Source organism: Eurypyga helias, unplaced genomic scaffold, assembly GCF_000690775.1.
Source record: "Eurypyga helias isolate BGI_N326 unplaced genomic scaffold, ASM69077v1 scaffold21500, whole genome shotgun sequence".
Taxonomy (NCBI): Eukaryota; Metazoa; Chordata; class Aves; order Eurypygiformes; family Eurypygidae; genus Eurypyga; species Eurypyga helias.
Window position 1 is genome coordinate 17,827 of NW_010224199.1, and position 18,596 is coordinate 36,422.

At 47.8% G+C, this 18,596-nt stretch overlaps 1 protein-coding gene across 1 annotated transcript in view; it reads left to right on the plus strand.

Annotated features, from left to right (window-relative positions):
- The window catches only part of LEPR (leptin receptor), a 31,940-nt gene that overhangs the window by 13,007 nt on the left and 337 nt on the right, over positions 1-18,596 (plus strand). Inside the window, exons 5-18 of the mRNA XM_010160905.1 lie at positions 649-794; positions 1,409-1,553; positions 3,893-4,189; positions 4,370-4,487; positions 6,635-6,834; positions 8,980-9,128; positions 9,368-9,521; positions 9,611-9,693; positions 11,075-11,291; positions 12,443-12,625; positions 13,160-13,255; positions 13,768-13,870; positions 14,518-14,593; positions 18,126-18,594. Coding sequence (XP_010159207.1) covers positions 649-794; positions 1,409-1,553; positions 3,893-4,189; positions 4,370-4,487; positions 6,635-6,834; positions 8,980-9,128; positions 9,368-9,521; positions 9,611-9,693; positions 11,075-11,291; positions 12,443-12,625; positions 13,160-13,255; positions 13,768-13,870; positions 14,518-14,593; positions 18,126-18,594 — 2,436 coding nt within the window. The remainder of the gene's footprint in view (positions 1-648; positions 795-1,408; positions 1,554-3,892; positions 4,190-4,369; positions 4,488-6,634; positions 6,835-8,979; positions 9,129-9,367; positions 9,522-9,610; positions 9,694-11,074; positions 11,292-12,442; positions 12,626-13,159; positions 13,256-13,767; positions 13,871-14,517; positions 14,594-18,125; positions 18,595-18,596) is intronic.

The following is an 18,596-nucleotide window of genomic DNA, read 5'->3' on the forward strand; positions in this document are numbered from 1 at the left end:
CAGACGTCATTTTTATTTAAGAGTCAAAGTTCTATGTAGAAGTTACTGACTGGCTTAAAAGCTGTGCCTGTTTCCCAGGAAGAGTGCACTAATCCCAATCATCATTTCAATTGCCTGTTCATTTCCCTCCCCAGAGAGTTCACTTCATCCTTGTGGGAAGTTGCTGAACCCCTCAAATTTTTACTTTGCCCTCAGGTGGCTCTTTCACAGCCATAATCACTGCGGAAAGGATGGGAATATTTAGGAACTCTTTGTGTACAATATGAGGACATTATCTCCCATCACTTATGGAGCTGAGCAAATTGCTTTGCTGAGCACTCCCATCCCTCTCAGCCCTCTTTTCAGCAAAACAGCATGGTGCTTGGTTACAGGGAAGAGTCGTGGCCCAAGGCAAGAAATTGATGTAGTTTTAAGGCAAACATTAGGTCAAACTGCATGTCCTGGTAACGAACTAGGTAACAGTGCCCGGGTGACTCTTCCACTGACGTTACACAACGTTACTGTGCTGTGCACAGGCTGTAGAACAGCTCTTGAAAACTGAGTTTAGGGGAAAGGGATGAAAGGGACTTCTGAGTCTGTAAACCCGCTGCTGCCGGCAGTCACAGGCAGTAAGGTGAGCAGTGAACTTGTCAATTCATTTGTCCGCAGTAAAGCCTGAACCGCCTTGGAACCTGCATCTCGAAATGACGGAGAAGGGTGAAGTGAGGGTGTGCTGGTCTGCGCCTGTGCCGATGCCATACCCGCTTCAGTATGAAGTGAAGATCTCTGCAAATTCGGGCCACAGCGGCCAGGAGGTGAGTGGGCTCTGCTCGCTCTGCTTTGAGATGGAGCGGGCAGGTCAGAGGGTCTCTTCAGAGCTCGGGGCTTCTCACCTCTCCCTTGTCTTTGGGCAGTGGCACTGGTGGGCTGGTCAGGGAGCTGGGCATGGCTCACTGGTGTCTCTGGAGCTGGTGTGTCTGGTAGACTCTGGTAAAGGTCAGCAGGGTGTGGAGAAGCTGGCAAGCTGGGTTTACGTCTGGTACCCCTGGAGAGCTGCTAGACAGCCATGAAAGAGCTCCCATCATTCTTTTTGGATGAAATGCTAGATTCTGTGAAGTCTAAAGGCAAAGCTCTGTCAGCAAACCCTGAATTCCATGATACACACGTATATGTTTAATATTTATAGCTTTTATTACTACCACTTGCCTGGCTCTGGAATAAAAAGCAACTGTTAATTAGCAGTATTCAAATACTGCTAATTTGAATACCACCATATTCAAATTTACAGTAAATTTAAAGAAGAAAGCTGTTTTATTCTGACCAACTTACTGCCTGAAAACTACTGTCTGGACTATTTCTTTTGGTTCCCTTTGTGTCTCTTTTTCGTGTTTCACTATACAACAGTTAATGGCTTCTGATAATCCAACAGATGGTTCAAGCTGCTCTAGAAACCTCACTGGCCATAGACAATTTGCTACTTGATTCTTCATACCTTGTACAAGTACGGTGCAGGAATCGTCGTGGTCCAGGGTTCTGGAGTGACTGGGGCACACCGTACAAGCTCAGCTTGGGAGGTGGGTCACGCACAGTCGCTGGCGTGCAGTAAGTGATCTTTTGGAAGAGAACACATTTCCCAGTTTGGTTTAGTTTGTGGAACGAATATTCGAGAGCGTGTGTTCTCCAGGGAGGTACAGTGTGTGTGAGTTGGGCTGAAAAATCCTGTGGAAGTTCTTTCCCCCTCTGCATCTCTTTCTGCCTGGCCTTGCCCGAGCTTCTGCTCTTTCTGTCGTACGTGCGCGTGTTAGCAGAGTTCCGGACGAGAGCATGGAGACGGCACAGGCAGTTCCATCACACCTCCTTGTCTGGCCCTGTTGCTTGCTCACCCAGCACCTGTTCACACCTACAAAAAGCTCTTTTTCTAAGAGTTTTTTCCATTTGAAAAGACAGTTGGCAGCATTTAATCTCTGCTCAATACAAGATTTTTCCCTTAATGCTTTCTCTGACTTTTAGTTTAGTTTGAGGCTTTGTAGCTGAAGTAAAAGTGGGTTTGTAGTTTTAACACAGAATCACAGAATGGTTTGGGTTGGAAGGGACTTAAAGCCCACCCAGTGCCACCCCCTGCCATGGGCAGGGACACCTTCCACTAGACCAGGTTGCTCCAAGCCTCATCCAGCCTGGCCTTGGACACTTCCAGGGATGGGGCATCCACAGCTTCTCTGGGCAACCTGTCCCAGTGCTCCCACCCTCTCCGGGAAGAATTTCTTCCTGATCTCAATCTCTCTCTTTCAGTTTAACCCCATCACCCCTTGTCGTGTCACAAGGCCCTGGGAAAAAGTCCCCCCAGCTTTCTGTGTGTGTATATAGAACTGTATACCTTGGAGAATTTTTTGGTGTAAATACACATTTTCTCTTACTACTGATACTTTCAGAGAGGGTTTGTGAGTGTATGGAGAAATGCAGGTGTAAAAGAGGGGCAGTAGATGCTGTTATATAATGTTTTTAATTAATCCTGTTATGGGATATGTAGTTGTATTAAACACACATCTCGCTGGGAAAATAATCCCGTTGTGACAACCTGATGGCAGCAGGGAGGGGTTAATTTCTTCACCGCAGCAAGCTCAAATTGGGATATTCTCCCAATGGCCAATGTTAGGAGAAGCCAGTGGAAGAACAGCGGAGCGTGCGGCAGAGCGGGAGCAGTGAAGCAGCTGGCATGGGAGCCCTGCCTTGTGTTCCTGGAGGCACGTAAATATGGGGGAAGCGAAGCAGAGGGTTACATTTTTGTACAGCTGACCACTTTCAGGTTCTGCTTTATTTTTAACGTGACAGTCTGACAGTGACGGTGTTGCAAGTCCGCTCTGCTGTCTGCGAGAGCCTGTATTTTGGAAAAATCCTGGTATCTGCCATGGTTCCTCAACTGTGGAAAGCAAACCTGAGCCTTTAAGGATTTTCATGCTGGCTCTGGGTTGATCTTTGGCAAACGGTTTCTGTTCAGTGGGTGTGGAACACCTGTAGCTTCCCGGACTACCCGGCTGACTGAGGCTGAGCTTACGCATGTTTACGTGCTACTCCGTGTCTTTATGCCTTGGTGAACTGCTGCCTGGGTCCCTGCTGCCGTTCGGCGTTAGCCACACTGCTGAGGCTGTAAAACAAATTTCTGAGACATTCACCTCCTGCTGACTTCACTAGGAGCAGGATCAGTAGCTACTGGAAAGCTTGATTTTTATTCTTCTTGTAACTTCTTTTTGTTCAGTCCGCTCTCCCGCAGTTCTGAAGAGTAACGCTCCTGCCGTCTGAGTTGCAGTGTTACAGCAGTGTTTGAACTGACGTGATTTCAACATCCTTGCAGGGTTCAGAGCGTTAGATTTGCTTTTCCCAAACATCACTCTTCTCTTCTTCTCTCCCTTTTACCTGAGGTCAATTCTACGATTTTAAAATTCGTGGCGTACGTGTGAGCGGCGTCGCAGAAGCTAACCCTTCCTAGGCTGCAAGTACTTGTTGCGTTATTTAAATAATTTAAACCAGCTGACGTGATGCCTGAGTGAAAAGCAGCAGTGTTAATCTAGTTTCCCAAAATTTAATTTACAGGCTGATTCCCTGTTTCCCTTGTGCTGCTGTCTATTGTCTCACTGTACCCTCCAGTGGTTTTCTGCTCATTTAATTCCTGCTTGCCTGGGGATATTAGAGATTATTTTTCTCAGAATTTACAAGCTTCAGTTATGGAGGGAGACAGTCAAAGACTTGTTTCTGCCCTTCTCCCCTGTAGTTGTTCATAGTAATTAAGAAGTTGGAAATTTAGCGATGCAACTGGATTATTATAATAATATTTTTCTACAGACGTGTGCTTTTATGGTTTTTGTTCGGATTCTGATCTCAATGGATTTTTTCCCCTTTTCTCCCCCTTTCTTTGCAGCTGAAGTCCTGTACTTCCCTCCTAAGATACTGACCAGTGTCGGTTCTAACGTTTCCTTTCACTGCATCTATAAAAACAAAACCAAGATTGTAGTGTCCAAGAAGGTTGTTTGGTGGCTGAATTTAGCAGAAGAAATCCCAGAAAGTCAGTATACGCTTGTGAACGATCGCGTAAGCAAAGTTACTCTTTTCAACTTGAAAGCAACAAAACCTAGAGGAAGTTTCTTCTATAACGCATTATACTGTTGTCATCAAAATAGGGAATGTCATCATAGATACGCTGAATTATATGTAGTAGGTAAGATTCCAGATGGCTTTAAATTATAATTTTGGTGCATTTTAATAGTAAGGTCAGAATATTTCCATTTTAAACTCCAGTTAGCCTTTATTGAGCAGTTATGACTTGTAATGCATGGGGTGTGTTTTTTGTATCAACTATTATATCTTTATTAATAAGCTTTCAATGTGTTTTGATTAGATGTGAACATTAATATCACGTGTGAAACGGATGGATACTTAACTAAAATGACTTGCAGATGGTCTGTAAACCCGAACACGTTGCGCCTGGCAAGTTCCTTGCAGTTAAGATACTACAGGTATGTAGAGCTTGTAATGCACTCTTTACATTGGGCTGCGGCATGGAGCAGACACGGTGTTGTTGCAAAATACAACACAGATTGTTGCATCAGTGGCATTATCATCCTTATCTCCATGAATGCGCACAGATACTACCTGTGATGGTACTGTTTTACCGTGAAACTAAGAAATTCCTTTGAGTTACTAATACATTGAGTTCGAGAGTTTCCTAGAACTCTGTTAATCGCTCTATAAACAAGACAGACAGACAGCCCTTCCTGAGGAAATCTTTAGTTTTACTGCTCTGCTGGGCTGGATATACCAAGTTTTGGCAAATAAGCTCAAATGAGCTCTGCGGGCCTAATCCTTTGGAAGGCTGGGCTGTCTTTGCTCTTGCAAGTGGGCTGAAGTTTTGAGCTGTCATAGTAGCCAGGTGAATATTTCTCAGGATTTAGTGGACTAAAGCAATAACTGGAATGCGTGAGACTTCAACTGGAGGCTTTTAGGGCAGGATTAGTGACTGGCTGACTGCAAAGGTAGGTTTTCTTTCAACTGTCTTCACAAATATGAATATAGAGAGTGTATTGCTGGGCAGGGAGCTTGAAATAAAAACCATGCTGCTCCCAACATGGTTTTGATTCCCACTTTTCCACTGCTGAGGTTCAGCTAAAAATGTTATTTTCTAGTAGGAGGTGATAATCAGTGCATTCGTTACAGTGTTCCTGCGAGGTCAAACAGTGAACATTAACACAGACTGAAAAGGCTTCCCAGATGCCAGTGTGTACTGTGGTCTTTCTTTCCTCTTTCCTTCGGGTTTGTCAGCAGTGAGATCTGAAAGAGGAAAAATAAGAAAATAAATCAATCATGGGTGACCGCATGAATGTGAAGCTGAAAAGTGTAAGACGAAGCCTAGGCTGAAGTATAAGATGTTTAAAAATGTGTAGTTGTGAAAACACCAGTATCGGTTGCATAACCTTCGTCTGCATGTTAGGAACAAATCAGAAAAAGAACTTGAGTGTCTGCAGGCTTGGAACAACGAAACGGTCAGGGCTTTAATAGCCCAAGCTGGATTGTAAGAGGCACCACAAGCACACTGGAGGTTTGCTGAGGCGTAGGCCAGTCTTCGCGGTGGACGTTGGCTGTTAGATGTGTCGCATCAACGTCGCCCACGCCGGGTTTTCCGGGAGCACGCGGCTATTCCTCCGAGTTAGTGATGCAGTTCGGTTTCACGGGTGAAATCCAGCGCTCCACAGCAAGGCGCTGCAGTAGCTTTGCGCTCGGTGTTTTGTTTTGCTTGGGTCGTTACCGCGTCTTCCTCTGCAGGCGGCGCTGCCAACAGAAACAGCGCGGAAATGATCACCCTGTAAAAACAGAGTGTGCTAAGCTCGGCCTTCAGCACACCAGGCCCCAGCTGGATCGGTGCGAGCTGTGTGGACAGGAAGGGGAGGGACCCCGCGCTGTGTAACTTTGATCCCTGATACCCTATCTGGCCGCTCGCACCACAAGCCCGAGCTGTGCACACGCTTAGGAGAAACTGGGAGAAATCGGGGTGCTTTCCATCCCCGGCCACGTGTCCAGTGCCATTTTATCCAAAGTCCCTGTCTCCTCTCTTCTGTTGCCAGATGCGATACTGACTGTATGTGGGATTTTAATGCCGCTCTCCAGAATTGATATTTTTATGGGATTTCCAGCTCCTGGAGACTTTGCTGTACGTGGCTGATTGGTCCACGTGGCAGCTTTCCCCTGGACAGCAGTTGATATTTGGAAAGTCATATTCCTGGCTGGAGGAAATCCTTGGCTGGAGATCTGCCCTGCTATGTTTATACACCCCCCTCAAGTAACGTGATTTACGAGCGTTCGGAGATGCCTTCTCTTGTCATACCTGTTTCTTCCTGCTCTCGGTCTCTTATCGAAAGATTCTGCACTGGGGAGGGCCTTCTTGTCCTACTTTTTTCAGGCTGAGAGCCAAAGCTGTGAGCAGTAACACCGCAGTGTTATTTAGCAAAGATTCGAGTTCGGGATCTGTCCAAATGATCATCGCAAAACCCCAGATGGTGCCAGTGACGCCGTTTGTTTCAATTACCTTCGGAGCTGGATTTCTCTGATGCTATGAGCAGCTTACTGTTGGAATGTATTAACTGAATGCTGTTTTTTTCCTCTTTTTAAGGAGCAGAATTTATTGTTCTGACTTTCCAAGTACTTCTCCAAAATCAGAGGTGAAAGAATGCCATTTACAGAAGAATCATTCGTACGAGTGCACCTTTCAGCCCATTTTTCTTTTATCTGGATATACCATGTGGATAGAGTTTAAGCACTTGCTAGGAGCACTTGAATCCTCACCAACTTGTGTCGTTCCAGCAGATGTGGGTAGGTCAAGATTCGTGCACGTCTTTCTTCACTTGTGACCTCGGATTTCATTCCTTAGATGTAGGTAAAGTCCTTCCTCATAGCATTTTAAATAAATTAGACTGTGGAAGGTACATAAAAATGTAGGGGTTTGGTACTGTCTTCTACAAGATATTGGATTAAGTGTTATTTCCATACATTTGGCTTAGCACAGGAGCAGATTTACTTACAGTTAATACCTGTAAAACGAAACATCCCGTTTGGCACGTTTATCCTCTTGGGTATTTTGTGGAGACATCTACAGAAGATACAAGTGTTCTGTCTAAAAAGGCACTCTCAAGTTTCTTGGTTATCTGATTTTTCTGCAGCCTTCAGTTAGTTGTTAGGTTTACGCTCCGAGAGAGTGCAGCACCAGATGTGTTACTTACACAGTTACACGTTCATTTACAGTCCTGGGGGCTGTTCCTGCTCTTGCAGGCTTTTGCAGAGTTTCTTCTGTGACACAGAGCCCTTAAATTGGTGTAAAAGCAAGAGGCAGGAACAGTGTTTGAGTGTTTTCAAACACTAAGGACGCCTGGTCTGGTCTCTGACACGGCGCGTTCGTGGGACTGTGTATTTTTTGGACACAAACGGGAACATATGTAGAGTGAAAACATGGCAGCTGGAGCACGGAAGCGCCACATGAAATAAAGCAGAATAAGAAACCACATCTGTGGTGTGTGGGGAAGCATGTGCACAGAGAACCTCAGTTAAACCACACTGGCCTTTGCATTTTGGAGCTTAAGTAGAGCAAGCAGCGCTGGATGTCCCGGGAAGGGAAGGCAAAGCTCAGGGGGCTGTGGGAATTATTGTTACTGTTACTAACGTGGTGGCCCTTTGGTTTTCAAGGTTGCTCCTGTCCAGTTCAGAGAGGGTCGCTTGTGCCTTTCTGACAAGCGAGTTTGACAATTATCAGAGCGCCTGGGAACCGGGAAGGAGGGTGGTGTGAGGGATGGCGGTTGGAGGTCCTGTGCTTCCGTGGCTTCCAGGAGAACCTGTCACCCATCAGCCTGGCAGTGATGTTGATCTGTGTCAGGCATGGCTGTGCCCCATGATTTTTTGGGGAAAGGTGGTAGCTTTATACAATGCTGCTCAGTGGGGAGTTCTAGCAGAACTTCAGAAGGTGTGTTTATTATTCTCTGGTTGCCCAGAGAAGCTGTGGATGCCCCATCCCTGGAAGTGTCCAAGGCCAGGCGGGATGAGGCTTGGAGCAACCTGGTCTAGTGGAAGGTGTCCCTGCCCATGGCAGGGCGTGGGACTGGATGGGCTTTAAGGTCCCTCCCAACCCAAACCATGCTGTGGTTCTATGTTTAAACGAAAAGCCATGAATAGTATTGACCTGCACTGGGTGAAAGGTGCTCTGCATCATAGTAAACCAAAACATACCTGTTCTAGTACCACCCCAACTTTTAAAGCTTACTTCATTTTTTTGTTGTTGGTTTCTCCTCATCCACCATTTGATGAGCCAAACCAAGCTTGTTCTAGCTTGGCTTCATTAACCAGCCTGGACTCTGTGACATTTGGGTTTGGTCTGCTGGAGAAGCTCAGTTTCGGTGGAATTTCCTATCAGTCAAATAAACCCACAACGTAGTATTTCCATTAATCATTGCATAACGTCTGTCCCATCCTTTGCAGGAGCTGCCTTTCTGGGCCACGCGTGCCGCTACTTCCCACAGCAGTGCACTCCCTCAGTACCTTTAGCTGTTTGTGCCAAGTGCTAGCACCAGTATAACCCATCGTGCTTTGAATGAAAATGAAATGCACTCAACCTTGCCAGTGGATATATATATTTTTTAAAATAAAACATTTATTCGATAAGAAACTTTGATTTTGGTGTTTCAACTTAAGATGATTGGTGATTTTAGTTTGGGTCAGAATTGGAATGAATCTCCCATTAGGCAAACACTGCCCTTCTCAGTCAGCGATGCTTTTGTCTGCTGTGAATTGGCCGGCCTGGACAGGTGAATTTTTACGTTTGCCCTACGGTCCAGCGTCCCTCGGCGTAGCAGAGGCCATGGTGTGTTACCTGGTGCCCTCAGGACAGGAGAAAGTAAACCAGATGATTGGATTTAAGGAGAAATGTCAGTGCAGACATCATAGTAACCTTTCTTTCTTTGGATTTTCTAGTGAAGCCACTTCCTCCCTCCAGCATTAAAGCAGAGATCACCAGGAGCGTTGGGCTGCTGAACGTGAGCTGGACAAACCCCGTATTCGCCAACGGCGATCTGAAATTTCAGATTCGGTACGCTGTGAACAGGGAAGAACTTACGTGGGAGGTACTGTCTGTCTCTACCTAGACTGAAGCATGAATTGTTGCAGTGTTGTCGTTTAGCGTGTTAGCTGGGGTTTGTGGAATTTGGGGCATGCAGCAAATCACGGTGCGAGCATTTGCGTTGTCTACTGAACAAATATGACTGACTCTTAGGCCACTTTCTCATCGGGTGCTTTTTCAGGCCTTTTGACTCTAGCAGATGCTGAACAACCTTTTGTTCTTACCCTTTAACTTCTGCTACAGCTTTACGAAGTTTCAAATGCACCAAGATCAGCTGTGATAGAAGTTCAGGAGCTTTGTGTTGAGTATGTTGTCCAGGTCCGGTGCAGAGAACTGGAATCAGGTTACTGGAGCGACTGGAGCAGAGCAGCCCACACGCTCGTACAAGATATCAAAGGTACGTGCGCTTTCAGCGTGTGCGCCGACGGTCTGTCCGGGTTCAGGCTGAGTGTGACACCGTTCTTTCAAAACTCTGTGGTCTTGCAGCTCCCTTACAAGGCCCTGAGTTTTGGAGGGTTATTACTGAAGATCCGGTGAGGAGGCAGAAGAATGTTACACTTCTGTGGAAGGTGAGAATAATTACCTTTTGGTCATTCACTTCGATCCAAAAACCATCAGTAGAATTGCCAGAAAGGCAGCAGGATAAGCATGTGCTGCCCTGGGAGGCAGACGTGGGCGGTCGCTGCTGATGGGACTTGATGCACAAGGCACCCGGGATACGAGTTCGTTTGTGTTACTGCCTCCTGCGTGGCTGATGCTGGCGGCAAGCAGAGGCTGTGGTAATACTGCTGTACATACCTATATGCTTTACTCCCTTCTGTTGCTGATACTTCCCCTGCCCCGCCACCCCCTTCTGTTTCTACTCTCTGTAGCCTTTCCTGCAGCAGCTAGCTGGCATGCGTCTGCCCGACTTTGTACCCTCACCATCACCAAGTTTGCACTAATGGAGCAGGAGGAGAACTGCCCTGGTGCTGTGTGATTGCTGTGGCTGGTTGGGGGTGGGTGAGGCTCGGCACAGATGCGCTGGCAAGAGGGATGTTTCCAGTCGTGGGAAGCTCTCAGGCCTGCCAGCTGATTTCCATACGCTGCACTCATCCCAGGTTCCAGCCAAATTGCCCTTGCGCGCGTCGAGTTATGCACACCGCAGCCATGCTGAGCTGCACTGGAAGACTTCCTTATTCCCGAAGTCTTCCAGCCCTTGCTACTTCAGGAGAGCCTTTGGATCTCTGGGCAGGGCGCAGGCTTCCTTGCCTTTGTGCAGACAGCAGACCTGCTGTCTGACAGCACAGCTGAAGTGCCAGTGCTTTGTGACACGTCTGTGTCAGCCGACGCTTTCCGTGCTGGCGATACAAACGCCATGAAGTGGAGACTTCACGTGCGATGTATTTGTTCTGGTACTCAGAAAGAGTGATGTGGGATCAAAGCCTGGGAGTTACAGTGAGGGGCGGTCTGCAACAGCCGGGTTCTGCTGACCGAGATCGCTGAGCACGGTGTGCCCCTGGCTCCTAGACAGCTCCTGCGTCAGCACCACTGGGACTGCTTGTGAACCGGGCAGCGCTGCCGTCCAGGGTTAACGCGGGACAGAGGAAAATGCACATTGGTGGCTGCCCGCTCCTGTGTCTAGTGTGCAAACACTCATCTGTTCTGGTTTTTCAATCCTGGAAAATGCAAATGTCAACCAGTGAGTTACTGCAGGAGCCTGAGAGTTTGTATTTCCTTGTGCCCGCTGCCCTCCCTTCGCTGGAAGGAGGGCAAGGAAATGTGTCACCTCTCGGAGCCAGGAGAAATTCAATGGCCCAGGGTGCCTTTGCTGAAAAGGCAGTAGCCACTTTGTAGAATACCTGAATTGGGTCATGTTTTCTTAAAGTTGGAACAGTGCCTTCTGCCCAAATAAACTTTGCTGTTTTAATCAAAGAGTGGGAAATTAATTAATGCCAATGTTTGCCGCAGCCGCTGCCGAAGAGCCACGCGTTGTGCAGCGTGAGCCGATACGTTATAAAGCATCGGACGTCAGGAAACGCCACGTGGTCCGAGTATGCTGACAATGGCACTACCTGTTCCTTTCCGTGGACTGAACACACGCATACTGTGACGGTTTTAGCCATGAACTCAATTGGAGTCTCTTCAATTAATTTTAACTTAACTCTGTCACAGCAAATGAGCACAGGTAAGAGCACCAACGAGTAACTGCTCTGGGATGTGGGAAATGCTGGGAATCCTTGCGATGCTTTTGGACAAAGGTTTCTTTGTAATAAAATTGCCTTTGTTAGAATAAAAATGGTTTATGGTGATGCGTTCAGCTGTATGTGGGAAACCGATTCTGTGTCTTACCAACAGAGCGATTTGAAAAATGGAATTTCCATCCCATTAAAACCTTAATGATCTTTGGGTTGGGAAAAGAGTGGCCTTTAACTGGGCCGTCTTCCCTCCACTAACAGAATTTAATTAATCAAAGAAAAATAAAATCCTACTGTAGAACTGCTCTTTCATCTACTTTGTCTTGGGAAAAATGGGGAATGTTTTGTTGTTTCCAGAATGAAATACGGGCTTGTTTCTCTGGCTGCTCACCTGACGGGCTGCCAGAGCGCATAGTTTTCAGAGGTTTGGCTTTACTCCCTAAGCAGCCGCCTTGTCGGTTGGGCTGTGCCCTGCTTTATTAATAAAGGGAAGGCTGTTGCTTTGAATACTTCAGTTGTGTCGCATTCGTATGCAAATACATGCTGCGGAGACGTAGGTGCTGTCTGTTCTCGGAACTTTGCTGCTGTAGTGCAACTTTTAAAGGATTTTTCTGGATAAAACTCTTTCTGATGTTGTGTGTAAGCGTGTTCTGGAGACCCTGTGGTTGGTAGCAGATGTAATGGGAAGCGTTTCTCCGACTGGGTTGTTACCTCGGTGTGTTACCCGGAGAAATTCAGTGGGATGTAGCTTCCAAGGTTCTCAGCGTGCTTTCCTAGGCACATGTTGGCGGCTCAGAGGTTGTCGGTCAATTTTTTGCTTCGGGAGTGGTAATTAAGGAGATGCACGTGAGAATGAGGATATTTATTTGATGTCTGGTGAGTAATCTGATCTGTTTGGTGTTAGGGACTAGTTAGTGTAAGCCAGGCTTTGCTGCCTATAATAGAAATATGTGTGCTTTTGTGAACTACAGACCCAGCTTCGCTGTATAGAAGATAATTAAAGAGGTAAACGATAAAGTGCTGAGACCGTAGCAGCCATCCATATGCACGCGGTTCAGAGCGAGGCCTCTCCTGCTCACCCAGCTCCCACCTCGCCTCTGCCCGAGCCCAGGGATTCACGGCTGTCTTCTTCCTCCGGCAGTGAACGCGGTGCAGTCGCTCAGCGCTTACCCCGTGAACAGCACCTGCGTGATTTTGAGCTGGACGCTTTCCCCTCAAACACCTCTCTTAACGTCTTTCGTTATTGAATGGAAGAACCTTAACGAAGAAGAGGAGATGAAGTGGGTGCGAGTTCCTCCAGATATTAGTAAATACTATATTTATGGTGAGTGTGCACTTGAAAATAGAGTACGTGATGTTAGTTTTTGGGGAAGAGGGAAATGCAGCACTACCGAGCTCTCGGATTCCTTTCCCCCTTCTCTTTCTGTTGGCTTTTATGGTAAGGACCAGTCGAGTGATTGGTTGTGTTAGGGGACTGACTGAAGGATGGATTGCTGCATTAATAGTCACGTTAACAAAGAACGAAGCTCAGGAGCGTGTTCATTTTTTGGCAGCACAGTAAAATCAGTTCTGGTTGCATACACTGGCTAATTATCTAAGTTAATATGTGCATTCCACTTGCCTTTTGGCTTTAATCTCAAATTCTTACAATAGCTCCTTGAAGGTGTTAATTCCATGACAGAATAATGCCAGATGATGCGGTATCATTAATTAATATTGATTATCATGAGAGTATGTATCTGTGAAAGATGGCTTTCCTTCCTCCCCCTCTGATCTGAACTCTGAGGTGCGCGCAGAGCCTCTGTGGAGGTAAAGAGGATGATAGTTTTAATTCCAAAGGCTGACTCCCTCTTTCCAGATCACTTCATTCTGATTGAGCAGTACCAGTTCAGCGTGTACCCGGTGTTTGCTGAAGGAGTTGGCAAGTCCAGAGCGACGAATCGCTTTACCAAAGGTGACTTACAGGACCTTTCTCCGTGTCGTTTGTGAAATAGGAGCTTCTCGAAGTAAACTTGCAGTGCAGGAGGAGCCGGTGTCTTACCAGCAGGATAAGTCAGTAGTAAAGGAGTTGTGATAGAAATACAACCAGCGGCCTACCCTTGGGTTGCTTTAGTTTGAGGCCTTGTGGGATTGGCTGATTGAGGGAACCTGAATTCCACAGCCAAGCTCCCAGCAATTCTTCATTCCTCGGCTGTGGACTGTTCCCTGGTGTCACACGCTCGGGTTTTGTTTCCGAATAGCGCGGGAGCTGTCGGCACCTCCCATGAGGCGTCACCTCAGGATTCGTTTCTTCCTTTGTGTCTGCCTGTTCTCAAGGGAAGGTTTGTTACGTGCAAAAGAGCTGTTCATCAGCTTTTTTGGTGTTTAAGCTGCTGTTTTTACCGTTCGTTATTTGCCCATTGCAAACGGTTTGTTCACAGACAAATTATTTTAGCGCATTATTACCTGAATTCCCTTTATTTCCAGGTGGATACGAGAGCGAGAGTAATGCCAGCCTCTCCGTGCTCCTGCCAGTCGTTATTTCGACCTCGGTTTTGTTGCTGGGAGTGTTGCTGGTTTCACCCCAAAGGCAAGTTGTCCGCTGTCCTGTCCAAGCTCCAGAGGCCTTTAGAAGGAGGTGACGGAGCCTAGATGATGGCTGGCTGCTGAGCTGGCGGGAGGGCCGTCCTGGGGCAGGCCGGGAGCAATGGAATTACTGTTCCCATAAATTACTGTTCCCATACCCTTGATGTCTCGTGCGGAGGGGCAGTGGGCTCTGCGGAGTACGGCACCAAGAATTAAAGTCTCTTGAGTGCACAGGCTTGTTACCTTGTGAAAGTCAGCGAGTTGGGGGCAAGTTAACGAGCATCACGCACTTTGAATTCGTAAAGCACTCTGAGCACCGTACTTAATTGTCATCCCAAGCCAAGGGCAGATGTAAAAGCCAATTGAAAAACTCCGAGTTTTGTGGGAGGTGGGTTGGGGTTGTGTTCGGCAAAGACTGCCCGTACCTCTTCTGTTTTGCAAAACTGCCACCTGGTATGTCACTTCTGTATTTCTTTATTTTTTTCTATTAAACGTTGGCCATCTGTAATACCGAAAACGGTTGTTTCGCTGTCACAGAGTTCTGGGTAACTAACGTTGCACAGATTCCTTTTCTGACATCGCAAAGGCGGACGACAGCAGCGCAGGCTGTGTGCGAACAGTACCAACTCCAGGCTTTGCCTAATATTTCAGATTGAAGAAGCTCCTTTGGGAAGATGTTCCAAATCCCAAGAATTGCTCCTGGGCGCAAGGAGTTAATTTTCAGAAGGTGTGTATTTCCCTGGTGCTGCTTCTTCCCCCATCCCAGGGGTCTGAGGGCTCTGAACGGCTTCTCCCGTTGGTGTGGGAAGCGGGAGCCGCGATGCGCTGTGACACGTAAGGGCCTGTACGCGGGCAGTTTGCACCCGCAGAGAAAGCTGCTCCTGATCCCGGCGTCTGTGTAATCACTGAGACAGGAAGACTAAACTCGGGCCTGTTATTTCTGAAGGAAATGGCAGAAGATTTTCCAGGTGTTTCATTTGCGTTCCCAGCAAAGGTTTCCTTTCTCATCTTTTCATTTCATTTAAGCAGAGGATGTACGGTCTTTGGAGCCTGGGCACGGTCGCTGCCTGCTGAAGGGCTGGGCCGGCGCCCAGGCTTCCGCTGCAGAACCGTGAGACGTTTCTGTTTGTAGGCAGAGGACAGGAAGCACAGGCACAATGCGATGCTGATCTGTTGGAGTGTAACAAACCCTGGAAGTAGCTCTGTCCAAGATGGAAAATGCCCTCGCAAAAGTTGGGAGCCAGTCTTATAGACCAGACTGTGGTTTGTCGCTCGCACAGGCAGAAGCTCTTAGCTCAGATCTGACTTCTTTGTAAAAAACCCTTTTGTTTAGTGTCCTGCTCTGTTTCCTTTCTTCTTTTCTGCCCTCCCCTTTTGTTTACTGCCCTTCAGACTAGGGCTGTGCTGGCGAAGGGCTGAATGCTTCAAAGGAGTTGAAAGAGCCCAGCCCTTCCCAGGATGCAGCCGCGGAAGCAGAGACACCAGACGGGTTTGGGATTTATCCAGCTTGAGTGCAGGATCTGCCCCGTTATTGGCTTCACTTGCAAGTGTGGTTGTTTTTTTTTCCTAATCGAGTATTTGTTGTAATTGAGAGCCAGCTTGGGAGTTTCCGCTGACTCCAGGCACATCAAAGTGCTCAAATCTTTCATTTGCACGAGTATGGGGTTGTCCCGTTCTGGTCTTCCTGTAGTTTCTACGTGTGGTTGGGTGCAGCAGCTGCTTGGGGAACGCAGAGACTGGGCGCGTGTAAGGCCTTGCTTTGCTGCTCGCGTTTTCCTGAAAACGCCAACACGCACGTTATTTATCCGGCTTCTTGGTTTGTTACAGCGTCAGCATGCAGCCGCATCAGCGCAGATGCCTGGATAATCTCTAACAAGAGATCTGTGTTTGGAAAAACAAGTCAGAAATCCCCAAGGAAAATCTGGTTTCGGTGCTGTTAGGGCAGTTTCGACTTTTTTTTTTTTAAACTTACAATTTTTTGTGGCTTTTTGATGTGCTGAAGTACTTCTCCGAGTTAAACGTAGTCATCTGTTAGACGAAGCTCCTGCAGACCCTGCTGTGGGGGAGGTGTGGTTGGGCCGAGGGCAGAACGGGTGGTGGCACCGCATCGGTGGGCGTTGGCAGAGCGTGCGCCTCTGGCGTGCCCACGTCATCCATAGCAGACCCACGAGAGAGAAGATCTCTTTCATCAGGCAATTAAAACATCAAGATTGTTACGGCTTGGTGTAAGCGTGTTAATTTGATGGTTAATTTGATGTGTGGTTATCGACAGTAGTTTGAAGACAGGGGAGATTCCAGTCAGCCTGCTGGTTTCAGCGTGGAAAGGTGATGGGCTTGTGTGGGGCAAGTGCCAACGCGGTTAGAAACCTCCTCGCCAGCGTCCCCGGGAGGCCACGGGTATGGCTAGTCTGCACTGAGGTGGCTGGTCAGCAGCGTGCTCAGCAGGAGCAGGGCAGTGACCGTGCCCCTGTACTCGGCACCTCGAGTGCTGTGCTCACGTTTGGGCCCCTCGCTCCAAGGAGGACACAGGGATGCTGGAGCGTGTCCCGAGAAGGGCAGCGCAGCTGGTGAGGAGTCTGGAGCACAAGTCTGATGAGGAGCGGCTGAGGGAGGCGGGGGGCTAAGAACTTCACAGGCATTAGAGATGACATCACCGATGATGTTCATTTTAAAGTCTGCATTTGTCTTGGAAAAAGGCAAATTTGTTTAAAATGAAAATTCCTCTTCAAGCTTTTCAATGGTTATCATCTATAACGCAAAGTATATAGGAGACTGTCCATAAACAAATGATAGTGCTCAGGCACCGGAACAGGCTGCCCAGGGAGTGGTGGAGTCACCGTCCCTGGAGGTGTTGGAGGAACGTGTAGACGTGGCGCTGGAGGACGCGGTGTAGTGGGTTCGGTGGTGCTGGGTTGGTGGTTGGACTGGATGGTCTGGTGGGTCTTTTCCAACCTCGGTGATTCTGCATAGTCTGGACTAAAGTAGGAGCCTAAGATATGCAAGTGAGTTTATTCTTCTCTAAAACTCTGTACTAGTCTCAGTGTTTTGACATGTTCCTGGTTGTTTTGGCAGCTTTCCTGCTGTGAAATACGGCAAGCAAATACACACAAAATCTGTTTTTTTATCTATTTGTTTTGAATTTAATTTAATTAAATAGGAAATATACATCATTCAGGGGCATTTACTGTGTAGCTAGGAGTTCCAGTGTGGCGTCAGTTCATGCTGTGGTGTGTTTTACATGCACAGATACCAGGTAGTAGTAAAACATACATTTCTCCAACATAGCTTCGTGTTTCTCTTCATGCAGTTCCAATTTAGCTGCTGTTCGGATGGGAGTGCTCAAAAAATACAACAGAAAGGCTGAATTTGACCCCAAATAACTTTCCCTGCTAGGGAATTGTATTGCTTTAATTGACATGTAAGTGAAAAGCCAGGGACACCTCAGGGGATAAGACCTTGGGTTGGGAAGCATGTGCGTGTGTTTTAACAATATGTGCATGTTGATTCTTGGAGGGCCTCTGGATTTGGCCCTCCGAGTCCAGAGGAGGCCACGGAGATGCTCCAAGGGCTGGAGCACCTCTGCCACGGGGACAGGCTGGGAGAGTTGGGCTTGTTCAGCCTGGAGAAGAGAAGGCTCCGGGGAGACCTTAGTGCAGCCTTCCAGTGCCTGAAGGGGCTACAAGGAAGCTGGGGGGGACTTTTACAAGGGTCTGTAGTGACAGGACAAGGGGGATTGGGTTTAAATTGAAAGTGGGGGGGGTTAGGTTGGACAACAGGAAGGAATTCTTCCCGGAGAGGGTGGGGAGGCACTGGGACAGGCTGCCCAGAGAAGCTGTGGGTGCCCCATCCCTGGAAGTGTCCAAGGCCAGGCTGGATGAGGCTTGGAGCAACCTGGGCTATGGAAGGTGTCCCTGCCCATGGCAGGGGGGTTGGAACTAGATGATCTTTAAGGTCCCTTCCAACCCAAACCATTCTATGATTCTGTGATTCGTTGGTGTTGAACTCACCATGACCATTCAGTGCTTCAGTGAGAGGCCGCCTCGGCCTGCTGTGCTGCACCTGACGCACCCAGAGGTTCTGGCTTTTCCGTCCTGTCATGCGATCGTCACCTACGCACAGACAGAAGGAAAAGGGGAACCGTGGTTGAGAGGATTTTCAGCTATGTTTTTTTTTGTCTGTGAGGCTTAAAGTCAGTAGCTTCATAGTGAAATAAAGCTGTGAAATAGCAGTTGGGCATTAAAATGTCTCTTTTCTTCTAGCCTGAAACTTTTGAGCATCTTTTTATCAAGCACGCCGAAGCAATGTCATTTGAGCCTCTTCTTCTGGAACCAGAAATAGTGCTGGAAGACATCAGTGTTACTAAAGCGTTGAAAAAAGAAGACACCCAGGATTTTTTGGTAATTGATTCAAAGCTCACAGAAAGTCAAGACTCTGAACACGACTCTGCTTGCTCCAGCAGCCATTTCAATAGCGGCAGCTTCTCCGAGAGCTCCCGTGAGGCCCAGCTCGGCAGAGGAATTGCAGGGCAGCCCGCTATTAAATACGCTACTATTGTCCGTGACTCCAGCTCAAGTGGGCTTTGCGGACAGAAAACGCACCTGAGAGGTTGTTTTGGTAGGTGCTTCTTGGCGGAAGATTCCTTGGCTACAGGCGCCTTCCCGAGCGGCTCCTGGGAGATGGGACACGGGATGTTCCTCGTGTCGCCTGACCCGTCTGGCAGGCAGCCCAGC